This window comes from Paramormyrops kingsleyae, chromosome 16 (genome assembly GCF_048594095.1).
Source record: "Paramormyrops kingsleyae isolate MSU_618 chromosome 16, PKINGS_0.4, whole genome shotgun sequence".
NCBI classification, from domain to species: Eukaryota; Metazoa; Chordata; class Actinopteri; order Osteoglossiformes; family Mormyridae; genus Paramormyrops; species Paramormyrops kingsleyae.
In genome coordinates, this window is record NC_132812.1 from 20,558,350 (window position 1) to 20,583,779 (window position 25,430).

General features: G+C 44.5%; 1 protein-coding gene across 1 annotated transcript in view; it reads left to right on the plus strand.

Annotated features, from left to right (window-relative positions):
* The first annotated feature begins 23,050 nt into the window (after positions 1-23,050).
* The window catches only part of hs6st3b (heparan sulfate 6-O-sulfotransferase 3b), a 91,637-nt gene continuing 89,257 nt past the window's right edge, over positions 23,051-25,430 (plus strand). Inside the window, exon 1 of the mRNA XM_023793069.2 lies at positions 23,051-24,648. Coding sequence (XP_023648837.2) covers positions 24,104-24,648 — 545 coding nt within the window. The 5' untranslated portion in view covers positions 23,051-24,103. The remainder of the gene's footprint in view (positions 24,649-25,430) is intronic.

A 25,430-nucleotide genomic window follows, 5' to 3' on the forward strand; every position in this document is an offset into this window, starting at 1 on the left:
TCTTCAGTTCCTTCCAAGCAATTAAACCGGATGTGAATTTATATATGCTGTGTCCAGACCTCTCTGGATAACTCAAATTGTGCAAAGCACATACAGTAATTGCATCCATTTTCCTCACTTTCTACAAATGAATGAAAAAAAAAAAAACATTCTATTTTTCCTGGCCCCATGCATTGCAATGCAACTGATCACATATACCCAAATGCAAAAATAAATAAAATAATTAATTAATAAATCATTCCCCGGACTCCCCAAATTAATAAAAAGGGAAACTTTGGCTTGTTTAACACCCAGGTTACGGTGACTTTCAAAATTAAACCCAAGCAAAATGGCATTTAAATAAGAGCAGCTTTGAGCCCTGGCTGTTTCTGGAGAGACAGGTACAGGTACGTCCCTAACAGCGGTTGCTCTAACTTACTCTTCCTCCTATATGGAGTATATGGAGTCCTGTATTGGCCAGTAGGTCACACTACTGCAGATGCTATTTTAAACCAGCCCGGGTGGGACAGGGGGGGGGGGGGGGCGGGGTGCTGGTTCCAGGCCGGCCCACCCACGCCTACGGGAGTGTTTGGGCCTGGCAGAGGCCTCTCCGGTGCCTGGGGTGCTGGAGGAAGCTCATTTTCTTCCAAAGCCCTCTTTTCCTGGTAGAATAGGGGGGGGCTGGGATTTTTCTCATACAGTGCCAAGCCTTGGAAAGTGGAGTCACAGCCAGCTTAAGACACTGGTGATGGAAACTGGCCCCCCAGTGTGGCTAGAGGTCATGCAGATGGCCGGGGGGAGAGAGAGACCCCTCCCTGGTCTAATGTTACATCTGGGTTTAATGCCCAGCATCAGCATGTTTCAGCTTCTCCATGCAGCAGAAGACCCCAGACCAACATGCCCTTACCACCTAATGCTTCCTAAGCATCTTACATTAGCTTTAATGTATAGAACACAACACAGCATTCAGAATATGCCAGCCTTGCTTTGTGTCACTGTCGGCAGCTTCATTTGAAAGCTAGTTAATGAAGAATTACACAACTCCTCAGAATACCAAAGTCCGAATGACTTCCAGAATAACTAATCAATCCTGACCCAGGAAGACTAGGAATCGCCAGGATTTATGTCACTATACTAGATAAACACTATAACAGATCAAATATTCTGGTTTGTTGGTCTACTTACGCTACCGTATGGGGTCAGGTTGGTCCTTTCCTCTAGCAATCAGCCATGACTCCTGGGTTGCTGGTCATAATGTGGTCAGCAGGTAGCCCTCTCTGGGTGGCCATCACCGGAGGACGATGTGGCACGGGCAGGATGCTCGTAGACTGTGCTCGCCATTCTGTTCACCGTGCCGTGGGTTTGGAGCCGTCGTGAGGGGGGCGATCACGGCCCCCCTCTGGGGAATCAGCAGCCTCCAGTTAAGCTTTATTTTCATTCCTTTCAGTCCTTGTGGGTGGCTCTCTGGTCCTCCGTTGGGGAGATTACCGGTGCCGCTTTGGCGGAGGGCGCTGCATGCCATTTGCTCGGCCTCCTGTAGACCCCCATTTATGAGTAGCTAAATAAAGTCCTTTATGCTCAGTCGACTCCTTCACAGCGCCTGTGTTTGCAGTGTGCTATCTGCCTGGACAAGAGTATCAGATAAACATGTAAAAATGTGAATATGTAAATGTGACTTATGCCCATCCGGGTGTCTGGGGCACCCTGCCAGACCTATGGGGCCCAGAACTTTGTAGAGGCCCCTGAATGCACAAACCCCTAATTCATATGCCCCCCACTCAGCTCAGTTCTACTGGAGGACCCTCCCCCGCTCCGTGTGGGGACAGTCAGGCCCAAGGTGACATTTTGTTAGGGGCCCAGACTTCCTAGTTACATGATTTCCTGATGCCGATATCCCTGATCTGGATAAATACTATTAGGAGATGGATGGATGGATGGATGGATGGGATAAATTAAGTGTGAAGTATTGTATGATGTATCACAGCTACATTGCTCGAACATTTTAAATTAGTCGATGTTGTGACATGTCATGAGAAAATTTAATCTGCCAGTCAACTAAAATATATGAAAATACATCACAGGCAGCTAGACTTTGTCTCCTCTTTCAGGGGATTACCCACAGAAGAATTCTGCAGAGCGACCAGGGAAAAGGGATCTTCCAAGGAATGCCGTCATTGGTCTGGCATTCAAACAGAGTCAGCGCAGTGCGTGAATTATGGCCCGCGTCCCATTTACCAGCCTCCTGTAAAATGTAATGCCCGTCTTTTATGTAATGCAGTGTTTTCCATTTATTAATATGGACAAGGGATGTCGATAATTTATCTACAAATCCAAACCTAGACATATGGGTCAAACAATGGGTGAAATTATGAATTTATGATGTAGTTGAAGTCATTATTAATATGTTTTGCTGCTGCAAAAATAGGCATTTATTGCGTGAATGTCACTCTGTAATTGTGAAAATGCAACTTTATTGCAAATATACTCATCTGGAAAACTTTGTTGCTCATTAAAGAATTTTTACTAGACTTGCAATCGATTCATTCTTTTTATGCTTAAAAGTGTCACTTTTAGAGCAAAATAAAAGGAAGCTATATAAATACAGCAGAAGTGCTTTACCGTCAGTCTTTTTCTGTCCACTGCCTCTGACTTTATTCAGGAAAATCATTGTGAGGAGAAAAAACACTTAGCGGTCACTATATGGGATACACCGGCTTGGAGCCTCCTCATTAACATGGTATTTCTGTCCACAGAACTGCCACTGACACCATATTCTTTGTTTATTGCACTATTCTCAGCAAACTCTAGACACAGTAGGTCCTGGAAGGTGGTTGTTTCTGAGATGCTGCAGACACCACGTCAGGGAACAGCAATCACGCTGCATTCAGAATCAGGCATATTCACGCTGTTTTAATGCTTAGTCAAATGGCAAGTGAGTCTCCTGACCCGGTGTGTGCTGCATTCATTCAGCTGCAGCCACATGATTTGCTGTTTGAAGGAGCAGCCCGTCTCCGTTAACAAGCAGTTGGACTCATTACACTGGTCACTGATATTTCTTGATCCTGTTGAAAAAAAATCTGGAGGCATTGCAGATGGTCAATACATTTGAAATGCACCAAAATCATACTGCCTTTTATTTATTTATTAATTTAATTTTCATAAATTATTGCTTTTTTATTTTGACACTTGTTCTCCATTCGAATCACCAGTGTTCAAACCATTGCATTCATATTTGCATATTGTTTTAAATCAAAAGTCTGGGACCCATCCATACCAGGTTTGTCTAACCGCATCTCCCTGGGCTGCAGGTGGGAATCCAAATAGCCAGAGAGCCCTGAGATGAATAAGGGGAGAACATGCAGCCTGCACATGGAGAGTGAGTGGCGGGAGTCGACCCCACGACCCCAAAGGTGTCAGATTTCCACCGCACCCACTGAGACGCCATACACCCGCCACTGACTGTGTCTTCAGTTTATTTATTTTGATTTCCTAGTTTACAACCAATCCTGCCTGATCTGTGGGAAAAAAAAACACGAACGTACTCCAGGACCCCTTTTCATATGCCGGCGAGAAACTGAAAAGCAGTTTTAACAGCTCACATTTCCTGAACCCGATATCGTACATCTGTAGTTTGTGTTCTGACAGGACGCCGAGCAGCCTTTTAGGTTTATGGAAAGAGTACAGCACCAACAAGGTGTAGAGCTTTATAAAATCCAGCTAGCAGCCAAAGGTCACACTGATGCAACTGCTAAAGAGGAAAGTTACTGTCATAAATTGCTTCAAAATTCAATAACATCAATAATAGACTTGCTTAGGCAAGAATCCATGACAGACAATGCTTATTAATTCTTTCAAGTAATAAAATCAGCCACGGTAGTTGATCATGATTAATCTGTATCTTTTCACAATACCGGGGATTTGTGGGAAAATTTGATTTTGTAGTTGCAAGGAGATTTAAGGGATCATCCTTATGATTTCAAATATTATATATATATATATATATGCTCTTCTGGATGAGCTTAGTACTTAGTTCTGCTTAGTACGATTTCTGGTCGCTACCTCGGCCGCGCAGCAGCGTAGCGTCCGTACTCACAGCATCCCAGTTGTACTTGCGTATACCCTTAAACATATATGTTCGAAACGTAACTCATTCGTGAGTGGAGGAGTGTCTGTATATCTTTGTGGGGATTCTCTGTTCATTTCTATGGGGAAAACTAATTCCAACATGACAACCTTATCCTCTACCCAGCCCTATCCTTAGCCAAATGTAACCAAACAAATACGAGGCATTTTTGATTGCATTCACAGATCTTTGTGAGGACCTGTAAAACAGTCCCCACAATGTCAAAATAACAGGTTTTATTACATTGTGAGTAAAATTTGGTCCCTACAGTGTAATATAAACAACTCGCGCGCACACACACACACACACACACACACAACCTAATTGGGTAAAAGTATTCGGACACCTGGCCATTACACCTAAAGGAACTTTTATGACATCCCAATCTAAATCCATACGGATCAATATGGAGTTGGTCCCCCCTTGGCAGCTATAACAGCTGTCACTCTTCTGGGAAGGCTTTCTACAAGATTTTTGAGTGTGTTTATGGGAATTTTTGCTCATTCATCCAGAAGAGCATTTGTGAGGTCGCACACTGACGTTGGATGTGAAGGCCTGGCTCACAATCTCTGTTCTAGTTCATCCCAAAGGTCTCTGATGGGGTTGAGGTCAGGGCTCTGTGCGAACCAGTCAAGTTCTTCCACACCAAACTCACCCAACCATGGCATTATGGACCTTGCTGTTACGAACTCCAGGCATAGTGTAGGAAGAGAAGGTGACGATCCACTTATGGCTCACAGGACAACAAGGGGGTTTATTGAAGAACAGAACACGCTAACAAAAACCAAAAGGACTAAGAATATGTTAGGGAACAGAACTTCCAACACACATTAACATGATCAATGGCTGACTAGAGAACAAAGGGCACAAGCACTTAAATAAACACAACAAGCAAACAGGGCAAACAATGGGCAGGTGCAACTCAATTAACTAATCAGTGGAGGCAACAGGTGGAACAATTACCAAGTACTGGGACAGGAAACCTGGCAACAGGTGGAATGAACAAAGATGATTACTGAGCTAATAGGCTTAAGACAAGCTAGGACATAATCTGACACTAAGAACAAGTAAAATAATTATCACGAAGGCACTAAACACAAACCAAAACACAAGGAGAGCAAACCATGAGAAGGAACTGAGAACTGGGAACAGAAGACCAATGTTATAAACACTAGAGAAAAACAACAAAACCCCAACTAAGCAAAACAAAACAGGAGAGGCTGGTTTCAAGATTCCCTCAAACTTGCAACCCACAGGTTCAGTCTCCGAGCCACATGGTCAGCTCACTGAGCTACACAACGGTTTAGGGAGCAGGGAAGGCACACGGGGGAGTAAGACAGAGGAAGGAACTGGATGACCAGCAACACCTGCTGGCCAAATGGGGACTGAGCATACAGGACAGAGAGGGGGAAAGGCAGGATGACCAGTGATGCCTGCTGGCCAAATGGGGACTGAGCAGTGAGCATACAGGACAGAGAGGGGGAAAGGCAGGATGACCAGTGATGCCTGCTGGCCAAATGGGGACTGAGCATACAGGACAGAGAGGGGGAAAGGCAGGATGACCAGTGATGCCTGCTGGCCAAATGGGGACTGAGCATACAGGACAGAGAGGGGGAAAGGCAGGATGACCAGTGATGCCTGCTGGCCAAAGGGGAAAAGGGTACTTTTGGGGTACTTGATTTTATACACCTGTGTGTGTGTGTGCATAAAGCTTTTGACCCTTTTACTTGCTTTTAATAAAAATGCAGTCTGTACAGAGATGAATGCATCAGTGTTACTTATACACATCTAACGCTCATCACAAAAGACAGAACCGAAAAGAAAATGCAGTGTCATGATTGTGTCTGGTTTCCGGGGTTGCCAGATCAGTCCCAGTGTGTGAATGTGTGTTCTTCCTGAATGTTGTCTTGGTTTCGCATGGTCTATATTCGCTCATAGCACACTGATTTGGGAGAATTCTCTGCTAATAATCCCCTCCCTGCTGTAATTAACATCGACATATTGCTTTTAAATCAAATGTACAACCTCATCCCTCAAAAATGGCAAATTACTACTAATCGGTGCTCATATCAGAATATTTGTGGCGAAAAAGTTTATACTTGAGCATAAAGACAGCAGTCAACACTGAAATTCATTTCCTTTAAGCAGAGACCAGAGAACAGTAAGAATGAGATGGATGAAACAACAGCAGTATTTTTCCTGAGTAATCAAGTATTAAAAGTACCACAATAAGAGCAGAAATATTAATGATTCTGTCTTAAAGCTATTCCAGAACATCTGGCAAAGGTATGCCAGTTGTCAATTTCTTCCACGTTCAGGGCAACTTATGTTTATGCAGTGTGACATGAAATGAAAATCGGACCAATTCTGTGCACCTGTTAAGCTAATCAAATTTAGATTACACTGGATTGTAGCATGCTCCTGGAGGAACAGGAGAGTACTTTCCTAGGTTTTATAATATTAATTTACTTCACAGAATAAGGCGCAATAAGCATCACTATAATTATTTTGCATGGTGATGCATGCAAAACAAATGTAGGCGTGTGAAGGATCTGAATTTGAAGTATTTTAATACTGGGAGTTGATTGCCAAACGAACGTAAGGGGAGGCTCTTTAATGCACGTTGCACCTTATTTAATAGCTAAATAAAGAGTCCTCAGCACGGATTTTCTGCTTATTTATAAAGCCAAACTTCCTAATTGCAAATGAAACGCTGTTGTTCTAAGGGCTTGAAAGACTACTTGAGCACCCTGTCAGTCCAATATGGTGTTTTTGAGCCAAAAATATTGATTTAGTTAATTAAATTTGGACTTTAGTAAGGACCTTTCTTTGCAAAATAAAATAGTGACCACAAAGTATTGTTACATGGTTGAAATGAGGCTTTGGAACCCAGTGCTGGGCAGGATTAATGCATTGCTGTCATATCTAAGGGCATGACACAGCATCACATGAAAATCCCACTCTATCTTGGATTTCGATGGTTTGTTGGCTTGTGAGTCTCTGGTAAGAGACATTACTGTTGAATTTTTCAAATTAATTTTTGGCTCTTCAATCACCACAGAAAGAATGCCATTCATTGCCACTATACTCAATACAAACCCAACATTTCTATGGCCGATATCGTCCATATGATTCAATATGATTCGAATGGAGAACAAGTGTCAAAATAAAAAACAATAATTTATGAAAATTAAATTAATAAATAAATAAAAGGCAGTATGATTTTGGTGCATTTCAAATGTATTGACCATCTGCAATGCCTCCAGATTTTTTTTCAACAGGATCAAGAAATATCAGTGACCAGTGTAATGAGTCCAACTGCTTGTTAACGGAGACGGCCATCTCCACACAGAACAACCTAGACGGATAGATAGCAGTAAAGCACCTCTAAAACATATGTTTTTTTCAGTTTTTGGGTAAACTTTCCCTTTAAGAGGTGTGTCCCGATACTTTTGTCGATACAGTGTATGTCTGGGTCTCAAGATTGTGTGTGTGTGTGTGTGTGTGTGTGTACCTTGAGATGCACTGTCCCTCCTGAGCACACCGAGGTAAACCCTCTGGCATTCCTCACTCATCACAGCTACACAACAATAGCAGTGATTGCCGGCCAGCATGCAGGAATACGCAGCTGCTGGCACGAGCCGCTGTCCCATTAATCAAACTATTGTAACCCAACTCAGGTACAGTGCGGCTTGATTAGCCTGCTTGCGAGGTCTGGCCGGCAGCTCCCACATGCTGAGTGCCGCCTCGCCGCTGGATCATCTCCTGCAGGCGTGTCTGAAATCGCTCGGCTGCTTCTAAACCTCAAAGCTGGACTGGCTCCAGAAGGAGAGCTTGAGGTTCGACATGTGCGACCAAAGCTGCCTCACACACGAACATACTTTAGCTATTTCTCATAGTCATCAAAACATGCTAATAAATATACTGCTGCTCACCATCATCATCATCACCATCATCAACATCATCATCATCACCACCGTCATCATCATCACCACCATCATCATCAACGTCATCATCACCATCATCATCATCATCATCATCACCATCATAAATCATCACCATCATAATAATCATCACCATCATCACCATCATGATCATCTCCATTATCACCATCACAATCATCTTCGTCACCATCATAAGAATCATCACCATCATCATCATCATCATCATCATCATAACCATCACCATCATCATCATCATTAGGGACTTTCTTCACACAACTGGCAACTGGTCAAATGTTTTTTTTTTTTTTTTTGGTCTGACCAAAGAAGTTCTATCGATCTACGCCTATGCCTGCAAATAAACTCACTTTGGAGGTGATGTAATAGTATAGCAGCACAGAAATCCATGGAAACCTTTCACCTCCGTCTCAAACAGCTTTCTTCCCCACATTTTTAATGGTCAGCGGAACCTCTTATTCACCACAGTTTATCTTCCGAAGCGTCACTCCACGCAGTCATGGGAGAGATCATATATCATTAAAAACCACTTATGCCCAGGTGAGAAAAATGTTCAGCCAGACACGGTCATGGCTGTTCTGCGAAAATACTCTACACTGGGACACCCCAGTGCTACAGTACCTCACCATGCTCCCAGGAAACTCACTCGCTTATCCTGAGGCAGAAAGCTTTGCCATAAAGACAATTACTTTATCTGTTTATAAATTGATGTTTATCAGATTTGCGCTTCTGTGGGGAAATGGAAAAAGTCTGGCTTTCCATATAAGTGCCAGGGTGCCAAGCTGTGGTCGATGGAGGGAGCCCAAGGTCAGGTGCAGTACAGACAAGCAAAATGATGTTGTAAGGGGTCGTCAGTAATAAGTGACCTCTGCCTTTGCTAGCCGCAGTGCATCTTGAGGCCAGACAAATGCTATTTATAGTTTCCCTTCTTTTCTTCCTTCTTAAACGACATGTCAGCAGAGGATTGTCCCATATTTTTCACTGGCAGATTCTGGGATGAGGAAGAAGGCTGTGCAACGTGAAAACTGCATTGCAACGTGGAGCATGGAAAATATAGAAAGAGTGAATTTGGTGATTGGGACGGGGAAGGACAGTGGGGCTGAAAGGGAGAAGAGACTGGAGAGATCCTGCTAAGGACAGCTGTAGTGTGAGGGTGCTGACATGGCATACTGGTTTGAGGCTGAGCCGGTTTGAGGCTGACTGGGTTTGAGTCTGAGCCAGTTTGCTCTTGTGCTGCTGCTCTGCTTCTTGCTCTCCGTGATGGTTTTCATGTCCCCCCCAGACCTCCCTCATGCAGTTCTCCTGCAGTTTCTCCTCCATCTTTGCATTACTGTATATACTCCTCCTTTGCCTCTTTCAGTCAGACCCTGAGTTCCCCCAAACATGCTTCAGCTCTGCCCAGTCTCCTTTCTTTGAAGACCCTCTTTTTCTTGTTGAGTAGCTCCTTGACGTCACTGGTAATCTATGGCTTGTTGTTCGGAAAGCAGCAAACAGTTCTGATGTGAACCATAACATCTAACCAGAAGTTAAGGTAGCCAGTGCTAGTCTGTGACCCCCTCTTGGTGAGAATCATTGCAGTTCTGGATCTTCATAGCTATTTTGCGTACAAGGACAATTTGTTTTGAAAGAAGAGTCAATAGTGATAAAAATGTATTGGTTCATGTTGCCAATCTGTGTTTCTTACTGTATAAATGGCTGTATTGAATGTTTCTCATTGTGTTTACTCCTAGTGGCTGCTGGGGGAATTACACCTGTGCACGATTAGGATCCCTTTGCTTGAACCTTTACAGGTTACCTCATTTTCAAAGGACTGTTTGCACAATGATTCGGGAATGAAAATTCTGGTGCTGCTGATTGTTTTGCACGAGACATCTTTGTTTATAAAACAGAAATAACCAGTAGGGTCATTTTCACATTTCTTATGAATACATTTCTGCTCAGTACTGTGAGCAGCACACAGCAGCAAATCCCATTTTCCCCCCATAATCCTCGGGGTGATCTTCCACAGCAAGAGGCGGCCGGTGCTGCTGCTTTTAGCACCTGTGGATGGCCGCAGTCCTTAGAGGAGCTCATTGACAGTTTACTTTCCATCAAGTCGGGCCGTCATCTCCACGGCGACAGCCCCCCCCCCCCCCTTCACTCCCGGGGCCCCCGCGGCAGCATCTGCAGTCTGCTGTTGGCTTTGCTGTGTCCCGACACTGACGAAGGCCTCTTTTCAGACTCAGGGCTCTTTGGGGGCTGTTACAGCACCTCAGCGGCTTCCGGCACCTTCTCCTCCGCCGGTGAACGGCAGATCCCTGTGGGGCCATGGCACAGGGTCCCTAGGTGATGTCTCCTTGACGTGGGGAGAGAGAAATGTACTGCAGTGCAATGAAATTACCAGGATGAAAACAAAACAAAACAAACAAAAAAAAACTGGCAGGAGACGACAGAAGGGGGGGGGGGGGGCAGCTTCAGCGACAGGCAGCCAGCTGGTGTGTCTGGATGACTCCCCACACCATAAAAGGCATATTTACTAAAATCTATTATTTACAGACGATCCCCACTATCACAGTACAGGGGGACAGGGGTACCTATTAACCTTTTAACCAAAATATTTTCCAAGTAGAAATGCAGAGGCATGTGAAGGAGGACCTCCTGACATGACGAGAGGAGAGGTTTAGGTCTGGCATGCGCTATGCTTGAGAGAAGGTTTAATTACCAACAAAGCTATAATGATACACCACTTGGGAATCCTTGAAGCTATATATAAAAACTGAGAACTATTATTATGATACTGTATGTTCTGACTGCTGATTGGATGACTGGTGCATCTTCTTTTTTTATTTATCATCAGGCAATTTGCTATGAATAGACCAGTCCAGGGCTAATTCTGGTCCCAGCAGCTTCACGCTCAATGCTATATTCTGGAGAGCAGAACAAAACTGACTTGTCATCCAGGCCAGTCGATAATCTGAGGTGCAAACGATGCCATTCCGGAACTCCAAATGTATGTGGACTAGCTGACTTTTAATTCCTGTGAAAATACACGAATGTGGGAATTTCATGCTATTTTGAGACTGGGGTTCTATTCAAAGGTGATGTGGAAACTGGGCATGGTGCAGGTGGGGAAAGGAGATGATGATACACTAGTGGCTGCAAGACAAAGAGGGGTTTATTGAGGGAACTAACACAGAGGGTAAAACTACAACACCAAAAGGAACATGAGGGGCCGGAAAACAAACGGGGAAAAAGACTGAATTAACTAAAACTATGAAATAAAGCACAAGTAAGAACCTAAGCAAAATCACGGGGAATAGACCACAGCAGTAGAACACACAGTAACGTTCACAATGGCAGACTGAGGAGCAGAACACAGGCCGGCACTTAAATAGAACCAGGTAACCACCTAACGAGAGGGGAGGTGTGGATCATGACAATTAACCAATCAACCGAGACACAGAACAACAAGCAACAGGTGGGGCTAGTTACAATAATGGAGACAGAACCAGGAACTCTAACAATCAGAAAACTAAGAACACTAATCAATCCTAATAAACAGGAAGCTAACACTGGTAAGGGGCAGAATACTATAAAATAAGAAGTGGGGCAAACCAAACACAAGAATAAAGGCAAAGACGGAAACAAAACACTAGGAATAAACTGAAATAAAATTTTAAAACAGTTGAGACTGGTCTCAAGTCAGCCTTGAACCTACAGCAAAAGGAAACAGAATCTGAGCCACACACTCAGCCCACTGACCTATGTAGCAGTCAGAGGAAAAGAAAAAACACACTAGGGACTTAGGCACACTGGGGCTGATGGGCAAGAAACAGGGAAGAGCACAGGATGGCCAGAGACACCTGCTGGCCAAAACGGGAAGGGGACACAGAGGGCATGGTCGGACGGGGGCTGACCCTGACAGAAACAGCAAAAATTAGTCCCTCTATGCAAGGATGCTGAATCCATCGTAAAAAAGTAATTTTTAAATGCTTTATCAAAATTCTGCCACCATCACTGAAACTGTAGTGTATGAATACATTTGTAGTTTCTTGAATGCATTAAAAATGACAATACATGCATTCTAAAGGGTGACACGTTTGTTCACGTTATTCCCAATTCCCTTAAATAAAGATCCTTTTTGATGCAACCGTTTGAACAAGGGAACTTAGTAACCAGTATGGATTCAGATTCCCTGCCCTGTATCAGCATGCATAACATTCCAAGCTGATGTTTATTATACTGCAGGCAGGCTGGCCATCTCAATATACAGTATCAGTGCCCAGGTGCTTTCTCACATATGCATGGCATTATGGGAGCAGCCGGCGTCCTCTCCTTATGGAAGTCCCCATAGTTTCTACCCAACTGCAATCAGACTCATGAACAATCAGTAACCTGTGTCACCTCCACTGCTACCCACACATATATTTCTGTCTCTGTCTCTATTTATTCCTGTGATTTTGGTCTTATTTATTTACTGATTTATCATTTACTTTATCAGTCATTCACTTGTCATCCTGTTGTCTATCCGTCTTGTCTATGTTCACTGTCTGCAGGAACACATGCAAGCTGTCACGCCCCGCCGGTGTACCGGCAATGGGAGGCGGCAGCCCCGACCAATACCAGGACTCTATGTTGGATATAAACCCGAAAACACTGCAGCCCGGTGCAGGTATTGTAGATGAATAGATACAAACTGAGCATAACTTTCCTTGTCTTTCGTATAGCTCCGTTCCACCCTGCTTGCCCGACACTTCCTGCGACCCATCTCGACCTCCCTCCTGCCCTTCCTCCCCTCGCTCTTACTCTTTGTGAACCCCCCGTGTGCCGTGTCTGTGTCACCAGACGGATCTCCTGGCTCTCGACCCATTTGCCTGCGACCCCGACAACGAATCCGGATCCTGACCTTCCCGATCTCCTGGTTTTCGACCCTGCCTGTACGACCACGATTCTGCCTGCTCCAAGTTTATTGCATTGTGCAATAAAGACTCTGTTAAACGTCCCTCTGTTGGTCCTTTCTGTTGGTCCGAGTACCTTGTACATTTCATTGTACAAGGTACTCGTACTTGTACACATGACAATAAAAGAATTGAATTGAGTTAAGAAGGACCAGCCAGCCTTACGCCTTTAAATTCACAGCACAGAAGGAGCAGAGAGCCTACTGGGGGACAGCTGCTGGTTTATTAAAGTGACAGGAGTCAATGAGGACAGGGATCCAAGGTAATCTTGTTAAGGGACAGTAGATGTGGCACAAAACTTGAGGATGTCTAAAGGTCACACTATACCAAGGGCATAATTACTAAAGCAAGAGAGCACACCTTGAATGGGATGCCAGTGCATTCTGCGACACAACCTCACCAATGTCTACCACAACTGCGTATCTTAGGGCTGCAGGTGGAAGCTGGAGATTGTCATGCCCTTTGACGTTACACAGGGATTCCCTTCCAGAGTCTAGCAGCAGCTGGAATGCTCCCTCCCCACCTGCCTCGGAAACCGGTAGAACCAGTAACTGAACACCTCCATCTGTCACCTGAGTCAATGAACAATCATACCAGCCAGACGTGAGATCATCCGCATACTATTGCGAGTTACAGCAGTTCTGTCCCGTTATACTGCCCTGTATATTGCCCTGACCCTTTTCTGTCTTTCACAATGACAAATCTAGCCTAGCCCACTGACTATTGACTATTGATGAAGATTACCTGAACACCCACCTGTCCCCGGATCCTGAGCCTTGCCCTTTCCTTTCATTGCTCATGAAGATTGCCTGACTGCTGCCCGTACCTCGACCACGATTCCTGGATTACGTTTTGCTTTTCTGTCTGGATTGCAAGCAAGATAATCCCTTTCAGCTGCCTGATCTGCAGCAGTATCCTATTTTTTTTCGCGACCCTCTCCGTGACAGAAGATCTTGGACCTTAGGATGGACCCTGCAGATCAGCCTAACCTTCAGAAACTCATCGAAGCTCTGGGTAAGCAGGGCACTTTGCTTGGATGTCACAAGTCTGCACTCAGGGCGATCGACGAGTCCCTGGAATCATTTAATGTCAGATTAATGGAGCATAGGTACAGCATGTTCTTTCTGGTCATCCTACCACTATCTCTGCAGTCAGTGAACCACGCTGCACCATAAGGAATGTCGCAGAGGGACTGAAATTTTGGGTGCCTTCGACTCGGCTATGGTAAACTCTTTGTTACCTCCCCCCTAACCAATGCAGGAAGATCGGACCCATTTATCCCTCACTGAACGGCAACGACGATGGGCTTCCAATGCTTGCCTGTAAAATGGGCAGGTGGGACATTATATTGCGAACTGTCCAGTAAAAGGATATACCCACTAGTAAGAAGGAGGGCCCTGGTGGGTGTAGGCCCAATTTTCTCCTCCTCGATTTGAAGGACCTTTTTACCGGTGCTATTATCTTATGGAGAGATCCAGCAGCCCTTAGCCACCCTTGTCAACTCAGGAGTGGATGATAGTTTCATAGACACAACGCTTGTCCACCAGTGGAGGCTGCTAACCACTCCCATACAGACGTAGCTGGTGGCTCACGCTCTGGATGACCAGATAGTTAGATAGCCACCATCACCCGTGCTAACTCCAGGTGAGTCTCATCATCGGGGGTAATCATGTGGAGGAGATATCCTTTTATATCACTGACTCACCTCAAGCACCTACATGTACAGTGTTAGGCCACCCTTAACCTGGAAGAAGGGAGCTATTTGGGGCTGGAGTCCTTTTTGCCATGCTCAGTTTCTCCACAAAACTCTCCCTTCAGTGTTCCCTGAGGAGAAGGAGTTATCTGACCTGTCTGTAGTTCCTGCGGACTACCTGCCCCGGAAACAGGTACTGTATTAAGCAAGTCATGGGCTTCCTCCCTACCTCCACATTCCCCTTCGGATTGCATAATTGATCTCCTGCCTGGCACCTCACCCCCTAGAGGCTGTATGTACTCCCTTTCTGTCCCTGAAAGTAAAGCGATAGATGACTATGTTTACTGTGCTCTAGCATCAGGTATAATTCAGCCATCATCATCTCCAGCAAACGCTGTATCCTTTGTGGAAAAGAAGGACAGGTCCTTCCAGCCATGTATGGACTATTGCAGGCTGAACCAGATTACAGCCAAGAATCAATACCCTCTACCTCTGCTATTCTTGGTCCTTGATTTACTTCATGGTGCTAGGTGGTTAACGAAATTAGACTTCCGGAGTGCCTATCACTTTGTTAGGATCCACGAGGGGGATAAATGTAAGGCTTTTAACACACCCTCAGGACACTATAAATACTTGGTTATGCCCCTTGGTTTGACAAATGCACCGGCAGTATTCCAAGGGTTGATTAACCCTCTGGGGTTGAGTATGTCGTCGGCGACATCGCATACTTTTCACGTCTATTTCTGTTTATATCTCGCTGAAATCTTAATGTAGAATCATGAAAAAACGCTGGCTAAATCCGTAATCTGTCTTCTTTTCAAAACGTCTATTGTCGGAAGTATTAAAGTTTTTAAAATTAGGTTAAATTGGCAAAAAAGTAAACCATGTCATCTTACTTTGTTTTACCTGCATCGGGGGCGTGTAATTCCGCTCTCACCTGAAGATCGCTATTCACATTCTAAATAGCCGCATTAGCGCGTATTCAAATCGCATTCGCATGGTAATTTGATGGACAGCGCAACGGTGAAACGCGATCCAGATACTTCCCCGTCAGAGCCATAAAAGGGAGGTAGGGACGTGGCCAGGTGACAATGGCTCATTCATACACATGAAAGTTGCTACATATTCAATGAAAGGAGCCAGAAATAATGGCATGAGTTAGTTTTTTCTTATTTATTTATCAAACTGAATGTTGCAACTACACCATTTAGTCATCTTCATGTAGCCAAGACTTTGGTGATCAGATATCTGGGATCAAAACAAACTGCCAGCATTGCTTACTGTGTACTTTTATAATGTTTCTGCAAATGTTCCAAACTGCATTTTGCAATGTCTATAATTTGATGTCAAATTACAAACTTAACAAAAATCTGACATATTTACTATATACATTAAAATAAAGATGAGTGTAATGGCAAAACAAATATATAAGAAATAATTTATTTGCCATGAATTAAGTTTATGATATTTGAAGAAATGTGTGATCATGCCCCAGTCAGTGAAAGTGTGTTTCCTACCCCTAGAACCCAGAGGGTTAATGACATCCTCTGGGACATATTAGACAAGTTTGCTTTCATTTACCTGGATGACATTTTGGTATTTTCTCAGTCTGAACAGGATCACGTCCTACATGTCCTTGAGGTTCTCCAACGGTTACTTGTAAACAAGTTGTATGTCAAGGTGGAGAAATGAGAGTTTCACCATCAGTCAATCTCCTTTCTCGGGTTCATACTCAGGGAGGGGTCGTTCCAAATGGATCCAGGTAAAGCATTTTCTGGGTTTTACAAACTTTTACAGGTGTGTTATTCAGGGATATAGCAGCATTGTTGCCCCTCTCACAGTGCTCACCTCTACCAAAGACCATTTTCAGTGGTCCCAGGTGGCACAACAAGCATGCCTGGACCTTCGCAGAAGTTTCACCTCGTCCCCGATTCTTCAGATCCCCGATCACTCTCGGCAGTTTGTAGTGGAGGTGAATGCTTCTGGCACTGGAGTAGGGGCTATTCTTTCCTAGCAACATGTGTCAGACTTGTGCCTTTTTCCCCATAAGTTAACACCAGGTCAGGTCAGGTCAGGTTGGGGAGCATGCGCTGATGCAACATGTTGCTGCACCCACCACACAGCGAATCTCCTTGGGATCCCGTCCAGCGATCCCCCAGGCAGATACATGATCCATACAAACTGGGCACTTCTGCAGGAGCCTCCAGCATCTGCCTATGAGGATTTGATCGATTTCCTTCGCCTCACCACCAGTATTGGAGTACCAAGTCCAACAATGCAGCCCAGGGCATTGAAACCAGGATCCAGCGACCCACAGCCCCTGACCTTTTGCAAAGTCAAGGAACAATCCTCATTGCCAATCCTGTTAGTGCCAGTGGTTGCATTGAAGTCACCCATGACCAGAGGAATGTCACCTCATTGGTACCCTTCAACCACCAAGCGAAGTTGCGAGTAAAATGTCTCCCTCAATGAGACATCACTCACCGCGGTCGGAGCATACACTGAGACAACAGACAAGACACCTAAGGAGTGCCTTAGCCTGAGTCTCATAATACGCTCATTGAAAGGAGTGACATCAGACACCATCAGAATGAGCCGATCCGCTACAGCAACAGCTACTCCCTGAGTATGGCAACCATCAGACCGACCAGACCAAAAGTAGGTATACCCACCGACAGAGATATGGCCACTTCCTGGTCTGTGTACCTGAGAGAGCACTGCCACCGAAACACGGAGTTTGCGAAGCTCCCCTGACAGCAGAGGAAGATGGTCATCTTGCTGGAGAGACAAGACGTTCTTACCACACACCTACCCAGATAGGTTATTTCAAACTGGGACCCAAGTGCCACCATGCAGCAGGTGACGCCTCAGCACCACACCAGCCCCAATCCCCAACAGGCCTGACCCCATTAGCTTTCCGACAGTTTCGACACATTTGGGGGTGGGACCCCCCAAAGGCTTTCCCCCATCCCCTTCATGGTGTGTGCAGCCTTCCTGCAGGTGGCTGCAGCAGAGCTACTCCCGCAGAGAGCAGAAGAGTATCGTGCTTGTTTAGATCGAGCAGTTGTAAGTTGTTTTACGGTGGCTGGAGTGCCAATCCCGCCATCAACCCCCAAAAAGTTGTTTCCCTGCAAGTTGGAGGACCACTTGCAGGACCGGATGCAGTTTAACGTCATACCCAGGACATAACTTAACACCAGCCGAAAAGAATTACAACACTGGCAATCGTGAGCTCCTGGCTTTGGATGAGTGGTGGCAGTGGCTTGAAGGCACTAAGGATCCATTCTTGATTCTAACAGACCAAACGAACCTTGAACACCTGCAGTCGGCAAAGCATCTCAATGCACGCCAGGTTAGGTGGTTGCTATTGTTTAATTGTTTTAATTTCCTTATCACCTTCAGACCAGGCTCCAAGAACCGCAAGCCAGAAGCCCGGAGTAGAGGACAGTAAAGGGATGGCAGAGTTATAGGCGCATGGAAAAGTATGACAACTGAAGCAGGTCACGAGCTCCCGTTCTCCGTGTGGGTCAGAAGGTTTGGTTGAATACTAGGGACCTTCTTCTATGTGTCTCGTAAATTGGTGCCCAGTTTGTTGTTCCTATTCCCATCACCAAGGTGATTAGTCCCTCTACAGTTCATCTTTGTCTTCTGGATCCATCCAACGTTCCACGTCTCCCTCCTAAAACCCCATGTGATCAGTCCCCTGGCTTCACCTGCATTGCCTCCTCCACCTCTCAGGTTGGTTGGTGGAGGTGAAGAGTATACTGTACGCCGCTTGCTGAATGTTCATCACCGGGGTTGTGGACTTCAATATTTGGTGGACTGGGAGGGGTATGGTCTGGAGGAACGGTCCTGGGTTCCGGCACGGCATGTACTAGATCCATCTTTCATCTCTGACTTTCAGCGCAGTCGTGCCAGGGAGCGCGTTTGTCCACCGGGTGGCGGTCGTCGGGGGGGAGGGGAGGTGGGGGTACTGTCATGGACCGCTCTGAGGAAGCTCCTATAACATTATGTGGGGCTTATCTTCCATGCTTTTGGGGTATCCTGAGAAGGGAGTCTAGCAGTGGCTTGAATGCTGGTAACTGTACACCTCCCTCTGTTAGCTGAGCTCCTTCTGGGTTAATGAACAATCATACTTATTCATGTCTGGCATGCCATCCAGACGTGAGATCATCCGCATACTATTCAAGCAGTTCTGTCCCATTATATCCCTTTGCCTGTCTGTACCTCTGCCTGTCCCTCTGACCGTTCTGCCTTTCCAACGACAAATCTAGCCTAGCCCACTGACTATTGACGAAGATTACCTGAACACCCGCCTGTCCCCGGATCCTGAGCCCTGCCCTGTCCCTTCATTGCTGACGAAGATCGCCCGACTGCTGCCTATACCGTGACCATGATTCTTGGATTACATTTTGGTTTTCTGTCTGGATTACAAGTAGGATATTAAACCCCTTTCACCTGCCTGATCCACAGCAGTGTCCTCCTTGTTTATGTGACTCCGACCATGACAGGAGACGCCTGGAGAAAAGACGGTCAGAGCAGAACCTACAATCCTGGGGGCTGGAGTTAACTGAAGCACCTGAGCCACCATACCGAAAGGTCACAACAGCAAGTGACAGTTTGATACAAATCATACAATGAAGAAACAAAGATGTAGTAAAATTATTTAAAATTTCAAAATAAGAATTAAAAATGTAATATTTTTTAAACATGCATTGACCTTATATTCCCTAATCACAAGCATCAGATGCTTGAAATGGTAAGTAGAGGCCGTCCCCAGGTTCAGAACATCCGACTTATGGAAAACTCATACTTAGGAGCGTACTACCATGCAGGGGCAATGTGATGCTCAGTGCCAGTTCAAGTGCAGCCTCAGTCCATCTGTGGATCCTTCAGCAAGACCCTTAACCCCCAGCTCCCTTGGTGCTGCTATGGGTGGCTGCCCTTTGTGGCCAGCTTGCTCTTATCTACAGAGAGTGAGATGGGGGAGGCATGAAAAGAACTTCCCCACAGGGATCAATAAAAAGTATCAGTTATTATAAAGCCTATTGTATTAATAATCCGGTTAAATACAATGATTTTTAATAATGCACACACACAATACTTTGTTACGCTCAAGGTAGAGTACAGTACCCTATATCATTATTTTTATTGTTGCGGTATAATTACTTTGTACTGTATTATTATTTTTCCACCTAGAAATTTGACTTAACGACAGACTTAGGGAACGGATCTCGTTCATAACCTGGGAACCGCTTGTAAGACTGATAATGTTTAAAAACCAGCATTCGAAGAAAAAAAAAAAACTGAAAAGAAATGTTCCAAAATATTCCATATATGCAGGTTCAGTAAAGGAGGCCGCTTGCTATTTCACTGCCAGAAGATCTGGTGGACTTTCAGCCTGACCCACCAACTTCAGTGACCCCCCCCCCTCCCCCAGATAGAACTTGTGGTGAGCCTCTGATGTCTTGGAAAACACAAGGAGATCTGTATTTCCAGCCCACCAAGACACACATAGACACAGACACACAAACAAAGAGAAAAATCACATGGCCTGCATTCTAAAGCCATCTTTGCTCCTCAAACCAAATGACTTGAGAGTAATCAGCATGTTATGATTTACACAAAAATGGCCTGAAGTAGGAGCTTCAGCTTTGGAGTGAGGTGGAGATACAACGACAAGCGTACAACAAGGTAGAGAAATCCCATCTCTGATCTCACACAGACAGCTCCCTCATTCTACCCAAACCTGACACTACTTTGAAAACAAATGATTCACAGGCTTACTATGATGCAGAAAGCCTGGTCTTTCAGTCTGGGGTCTTAATACCAGGAAGCAGAAAAAAAAAATAACCAAGAGCAGCAAATCCCTTTTCAGAATTAAGCTCCACCTCTAGAGCACAAGATGTGGAAGAAGATTGCATAAGCACATATTTTAATTTGGCGCGAAGCCTGAATCCTTGCACCCACCCCCCCCCCCCCATCCCCCATCCTCTGTCCCCCCCCACACACACACTCGGTGGTTAATGTACTGTTTTTCAGCTGTGCATATGAATGGTGAACCTGAGCCTCATTGTCTGCAGTACAGCTGGGGGCAGAGAATGCCCTGCTCAGCCGCTGCCTTGAGGAACCCCATCAAAAATATGCAGTACCTTTTGATCTCTGAAGACCTTCACACCACAGTGCTCAGAATTTCACACCCCTCAGTCACCCATCTCACGGCTCATAAAAACAATGGAACCTTACTAATTACAACAACATTAAGTGCTATTTCCAAAAATACACATAATGGAAACAATGACATCACCAGAAAGAAAGCTTAGATAACTTTAAAAATAAACCTGGGATTGTGGGATTCAGGGAGGAAAAATTAAACATTGGTTTACCTTAAAAAAAAACTTTAGTCTTTATTAAACAAAATCTGTTTTACTGTTATTCAGATTCACGGTGTGAAATTTATAAGGTGGGATTAAGTATTATATCTGACCATCAGTCTTCCATAACTAATTGCTTCTCTAACAGAAGACATACCTGCATGGCTATGCCACGCAGTACGTCACCCAACCAAATCCACAATATAGGCCTAGTCGTCACAAATCAAGGGCTCTCCTTTCTAAATGTTCCCCTTACAAGTTTGTCTACTACTTGTTCCATCTTGCCGACGTAGTTTACCTGTTATACTAAGCATTTCCAAGGAAAAAAACACATATGTTTATGCCAGGAAATACTAGAAGAACATCTTATATGGGAATTTGCATACCCTGGGTTACATCTAGCCTGCAGTCCTTCCGTCAAAAATGTTAAGCACAATTTTATTTAAAAATCTGAAGTTTTTCCTTTTTTTCTTTCTAGTGCCATTGATGCTAATGGTAATGGGCAACTGAAAACTTTAAACGATGTGTATGGCACTAACCACTTAAATCAAGTGATTAAATGCACGTTTGTTCACACTGGCATTGCTCGTTTATAATCATTGTGTAAGGTTCAGCTCTGTACAGAATACAAATTTCTCTGCTAATTTAAGTAATTAGAGTCGGCCTAATTGGTCCGTATTCCATTTGTAACAATTAGATGATTGTAAGTGTGATTTCTCTGAATTAAAAAATCACTGAGTAAAAGCAGCTCCTAAAACACAGGGCTAAACCAATAAAGAATACATTGAATTAAATGCTGCATCAGTTCATCAATTTCCAACCGCTTATCCAGGACAGTTACGGATTGCATATTATATATAATATAATATAGTATAATATAAGATGTATTAAGATTATATAAACCTAATTAGACCTGTGTTAGACTACTTTTATTCATCTTGCGGAAACTTTTGAAAATTTTATTTGGAAGTATTGTGAGGGAGCAAACTTAGCTGTATTTTCTGTTTCATGCTTTAACACCTCTTTTCATGTGGTTTAAACGCGTTTAAAATAAATAGATATATGTTTCGCAAACACACTTAAAAGTGACATCGTTGCTGCTTCGGACTTTATAGGATGTCCAGAGTCAATCCCGATTTCGTTGTGCAGGCGTACAGGTTGGTTTTCGTTTGTGCGCGTGCGTATAGGTTGGGTTTTCGTTTCTGCGCATGCGTAAAGGTTGGGTTTTTCGTTTGTGCGCATCCTTATAGGTTGGGTTTTGTTTCTGTCTACGTGCACACGAGCGTGTGGTTTTCTTGCGACCAAAGATCTGCGGTTCCTATAGAACAGGGAACTCTAAATTTCACTAAGTGGGTATCCCTTCCCAGGGAACGCTCTGCCTTACGACCTGTCCCTCCTCGCATAGGCTATTTCGAATCACCGCCACCCTAATCAGAGGAGAAGATGTTATTGAATATTGATTGATATGCTCTCTTTCTATATATACTTTGAACACAGGCTAACATAAAAACCAGAACATAGTTGCTGACTTAGCTGTCTAATTATAGTGCCCACAAACAAAATCTGTTTGTGCCGCCTAATTTATCATCAATTACCCACTGGTCATGCCGTAGGGACATGGTCTTTTGAACCTAGGATATGTAGGCTACTTATATTTTTTACGTGCAAAACTGCTTGGTGTGTAGCTTGTCCCCCCAATTACACAGTAAAACCAGCAAGAACCGGTATGCTATTATGAGTAATACATCCTAAGATAATGAAAACCTTCTGTCCATTTATGATAAAGGCTATGACACTGTAGCCCCAATTTTATATTTACATTACTGCTTTTTCCACATATATTTTCCTACTATGAAAGCAGGATCCTACGATTTTTAACTTTAAAATGGAAACGTCGATGATTCCTACTTCCGAAGGGGGTGGATCTCTCCATGGTGCTGAAATGTCCTGCGACTCCCTTTCAGCGCCAGTCTGAGCGCCACAGTTGTCCGAATTGCACACAGCCGACTGCTGGGAATTTGATGTCATAACTCCGGCTGTTGTATATAGATCGTGTTCTCGAATTTGGTAGTTCCACGTCTGCTCTTTGGGTCACAACAGTATACTTTCGCTTTTAAAATGTGATTTTTATTTAATTGCTATTGGTTTGCTTTTGCTTGCGATAAAGAAGTGAACAGCGTGCTGCTCGCACTTCCTTTCCGATGATTTTACCAGTCCCCACACTACTGGGATGCTGGGTAGCGGTTACACGCTGCAGTGACCGAGACTTTCGCAGGCTCCCGGGGAAATCTGCGTTTTCTGTCTCTTCGGCCGTAATATCTGAATAGAACGATATTTGAAGTTGAAGGCTAAAGTTGAAGTCAATTCGTCAACCAAGAAGAGCTTTTGAACGATCTGTACTATTTTAGTGATTTACGTCGTACTTCGGGAGAGGATCTCACTGGTACGGGCTGCAGAAGCGCGTCTCTGTGATGCGCGCCCCTGGATTTTATGGGACTGGGATAAACGTGGCATTTCTGAGACGCAGGAACTTTGTGCTTTTGTGTGTTGGGCGATGGGAGCGTTATGCATGTTCAGCGTAAAATAGTTTACATAACGTTATATTTTTGCCGGCCGAAGGACGCGTCGGCTCAGGATGTCGGATGGCTCGCTTCAGGTGTAAGCTCGTCCTCGGTACCCCACGGACACTCCGCTTTTACAGATGGACAGACGCCGGGAGAAGTAACGCGTCGCAGGATTTTTGCACCGTCTTGATCTGCTGTATGCATGCGTGTTAACCGAGGTAGAATATTACTGGGAATTGCATGAGCTTTCACGTCTTTAATATGTGTGCCTTCACAAGAAGAGCTGCAAAGGATACCCCAGCCCTTGTTTGATATTTTCCTCGGCTAAAACAACACCTGATAAAGACATATGTTTGTACATATCGCATGTTATTTGTTTTTAAATAGGATGAAAAGTCTTTTAGATATTCGGGTGTCACTCGTAGACGTTTCTTGTTAGTGTTGTAATGCTGATGGCATAAACCTTCTGTTAACATGGATGATAAATCCAACAAAGTGATCCTGCTTCCAGTTTTAGCTGTTCTTTTTGTGATGATCGGGTACCAATATATATGTCCTGCAGGGAGTAACTCTTGTCCTCTGAGGACAGGGGAAAAGTTAACGGGACTAAGTCCCCCGTCCGATGAATATTCGTCAGCTGACGATCTATACCGAGACCAAGAGCTGGAAGATGATTACCCTCCTAAATTTCAGTCGAAATTTAACTTTACGGAGAGGGACCTGGACCGTCAGGTGGATTTCAATATCAAAGGAGACGACGTGATCGTGTTCCTGCACATTCAGAAGACTGGCGGGACCACCTTCGGGAGACACCTGGTCAGGAATATCCGCCTGGAGAAGCCGTGCGACTGCAAGCCGGGCCAGAAGAAGTGCACCTGCTACCGGCCCGGTAAAGAGGAGTCCTGGCTCTTCTCGAGGTTCTCAACAGGCTGGAGCTGCGGCTTGCACGCAGATTGGACCGAGCTCACCAACTGCGTGCCCGATATTATGGAGAAGAAAGAGGCGCAGAAGAACCGAAGGTAGGCTCTCCCTCCACATGTCCCTCGGCAAGCGTGAAGCCAGCGCTTACTGTTGCTTTAGTCGTTTAGAAACCCACGTCGGGTCTTTCTGTGTTGTGATTTGACGTCCGAAACAAATCATGCTGCTTAAATATGCCTAGTATTCAATGTCACGTCAAATAATGCTGATATATACTTTTCATTACCTTGAGATGATTTTAACAAGGGGAAGTAGAAAAGTTATTAGTTTGTGATAATTTGCAGGCCTAACTGAAACGATAATCAGATCATTTTCATTATAAATAATTATGAATAGCACTTGGACGTAAGACTTTTTCGGTTTATTGTCGCATTTCTAGCATGTTTGAATTACGAGAAATCTCTGCCGATTAAATTGCATTTCCTTTTTCATTAGTGTGTTGGAGAACCAGTGAGTTCAAGCTTCCAGTCGCAGAACTGATCGGAAATGAAATTGCTGCGCATTTAGTCACGTAATAGTTAATGGTTTTGGGTGGGGATGGTTATACAGGTTGCTGTAGCGCCGGACAGAGGCCGCTCTTTCATCGCCTTTGAAAGACCCGAGTAGCTACGCTTAGATTTGGGGCGCGCCAGACTTCACTGGTCGGACATTAAAAGATAAGTGGACAAGGACGGCAGTTTTAATTAACTGCATTCTTCGTGGCTTGAAAGTGCCTCAGTCATAAAGCAGTAATACAATAAGGCCCGGACTCGGTCGCTTCTAGAAAAATTGGAATTGCAATATGAAATTGCACTTTAAGACTCAACAGAGCACAACAGAGCGG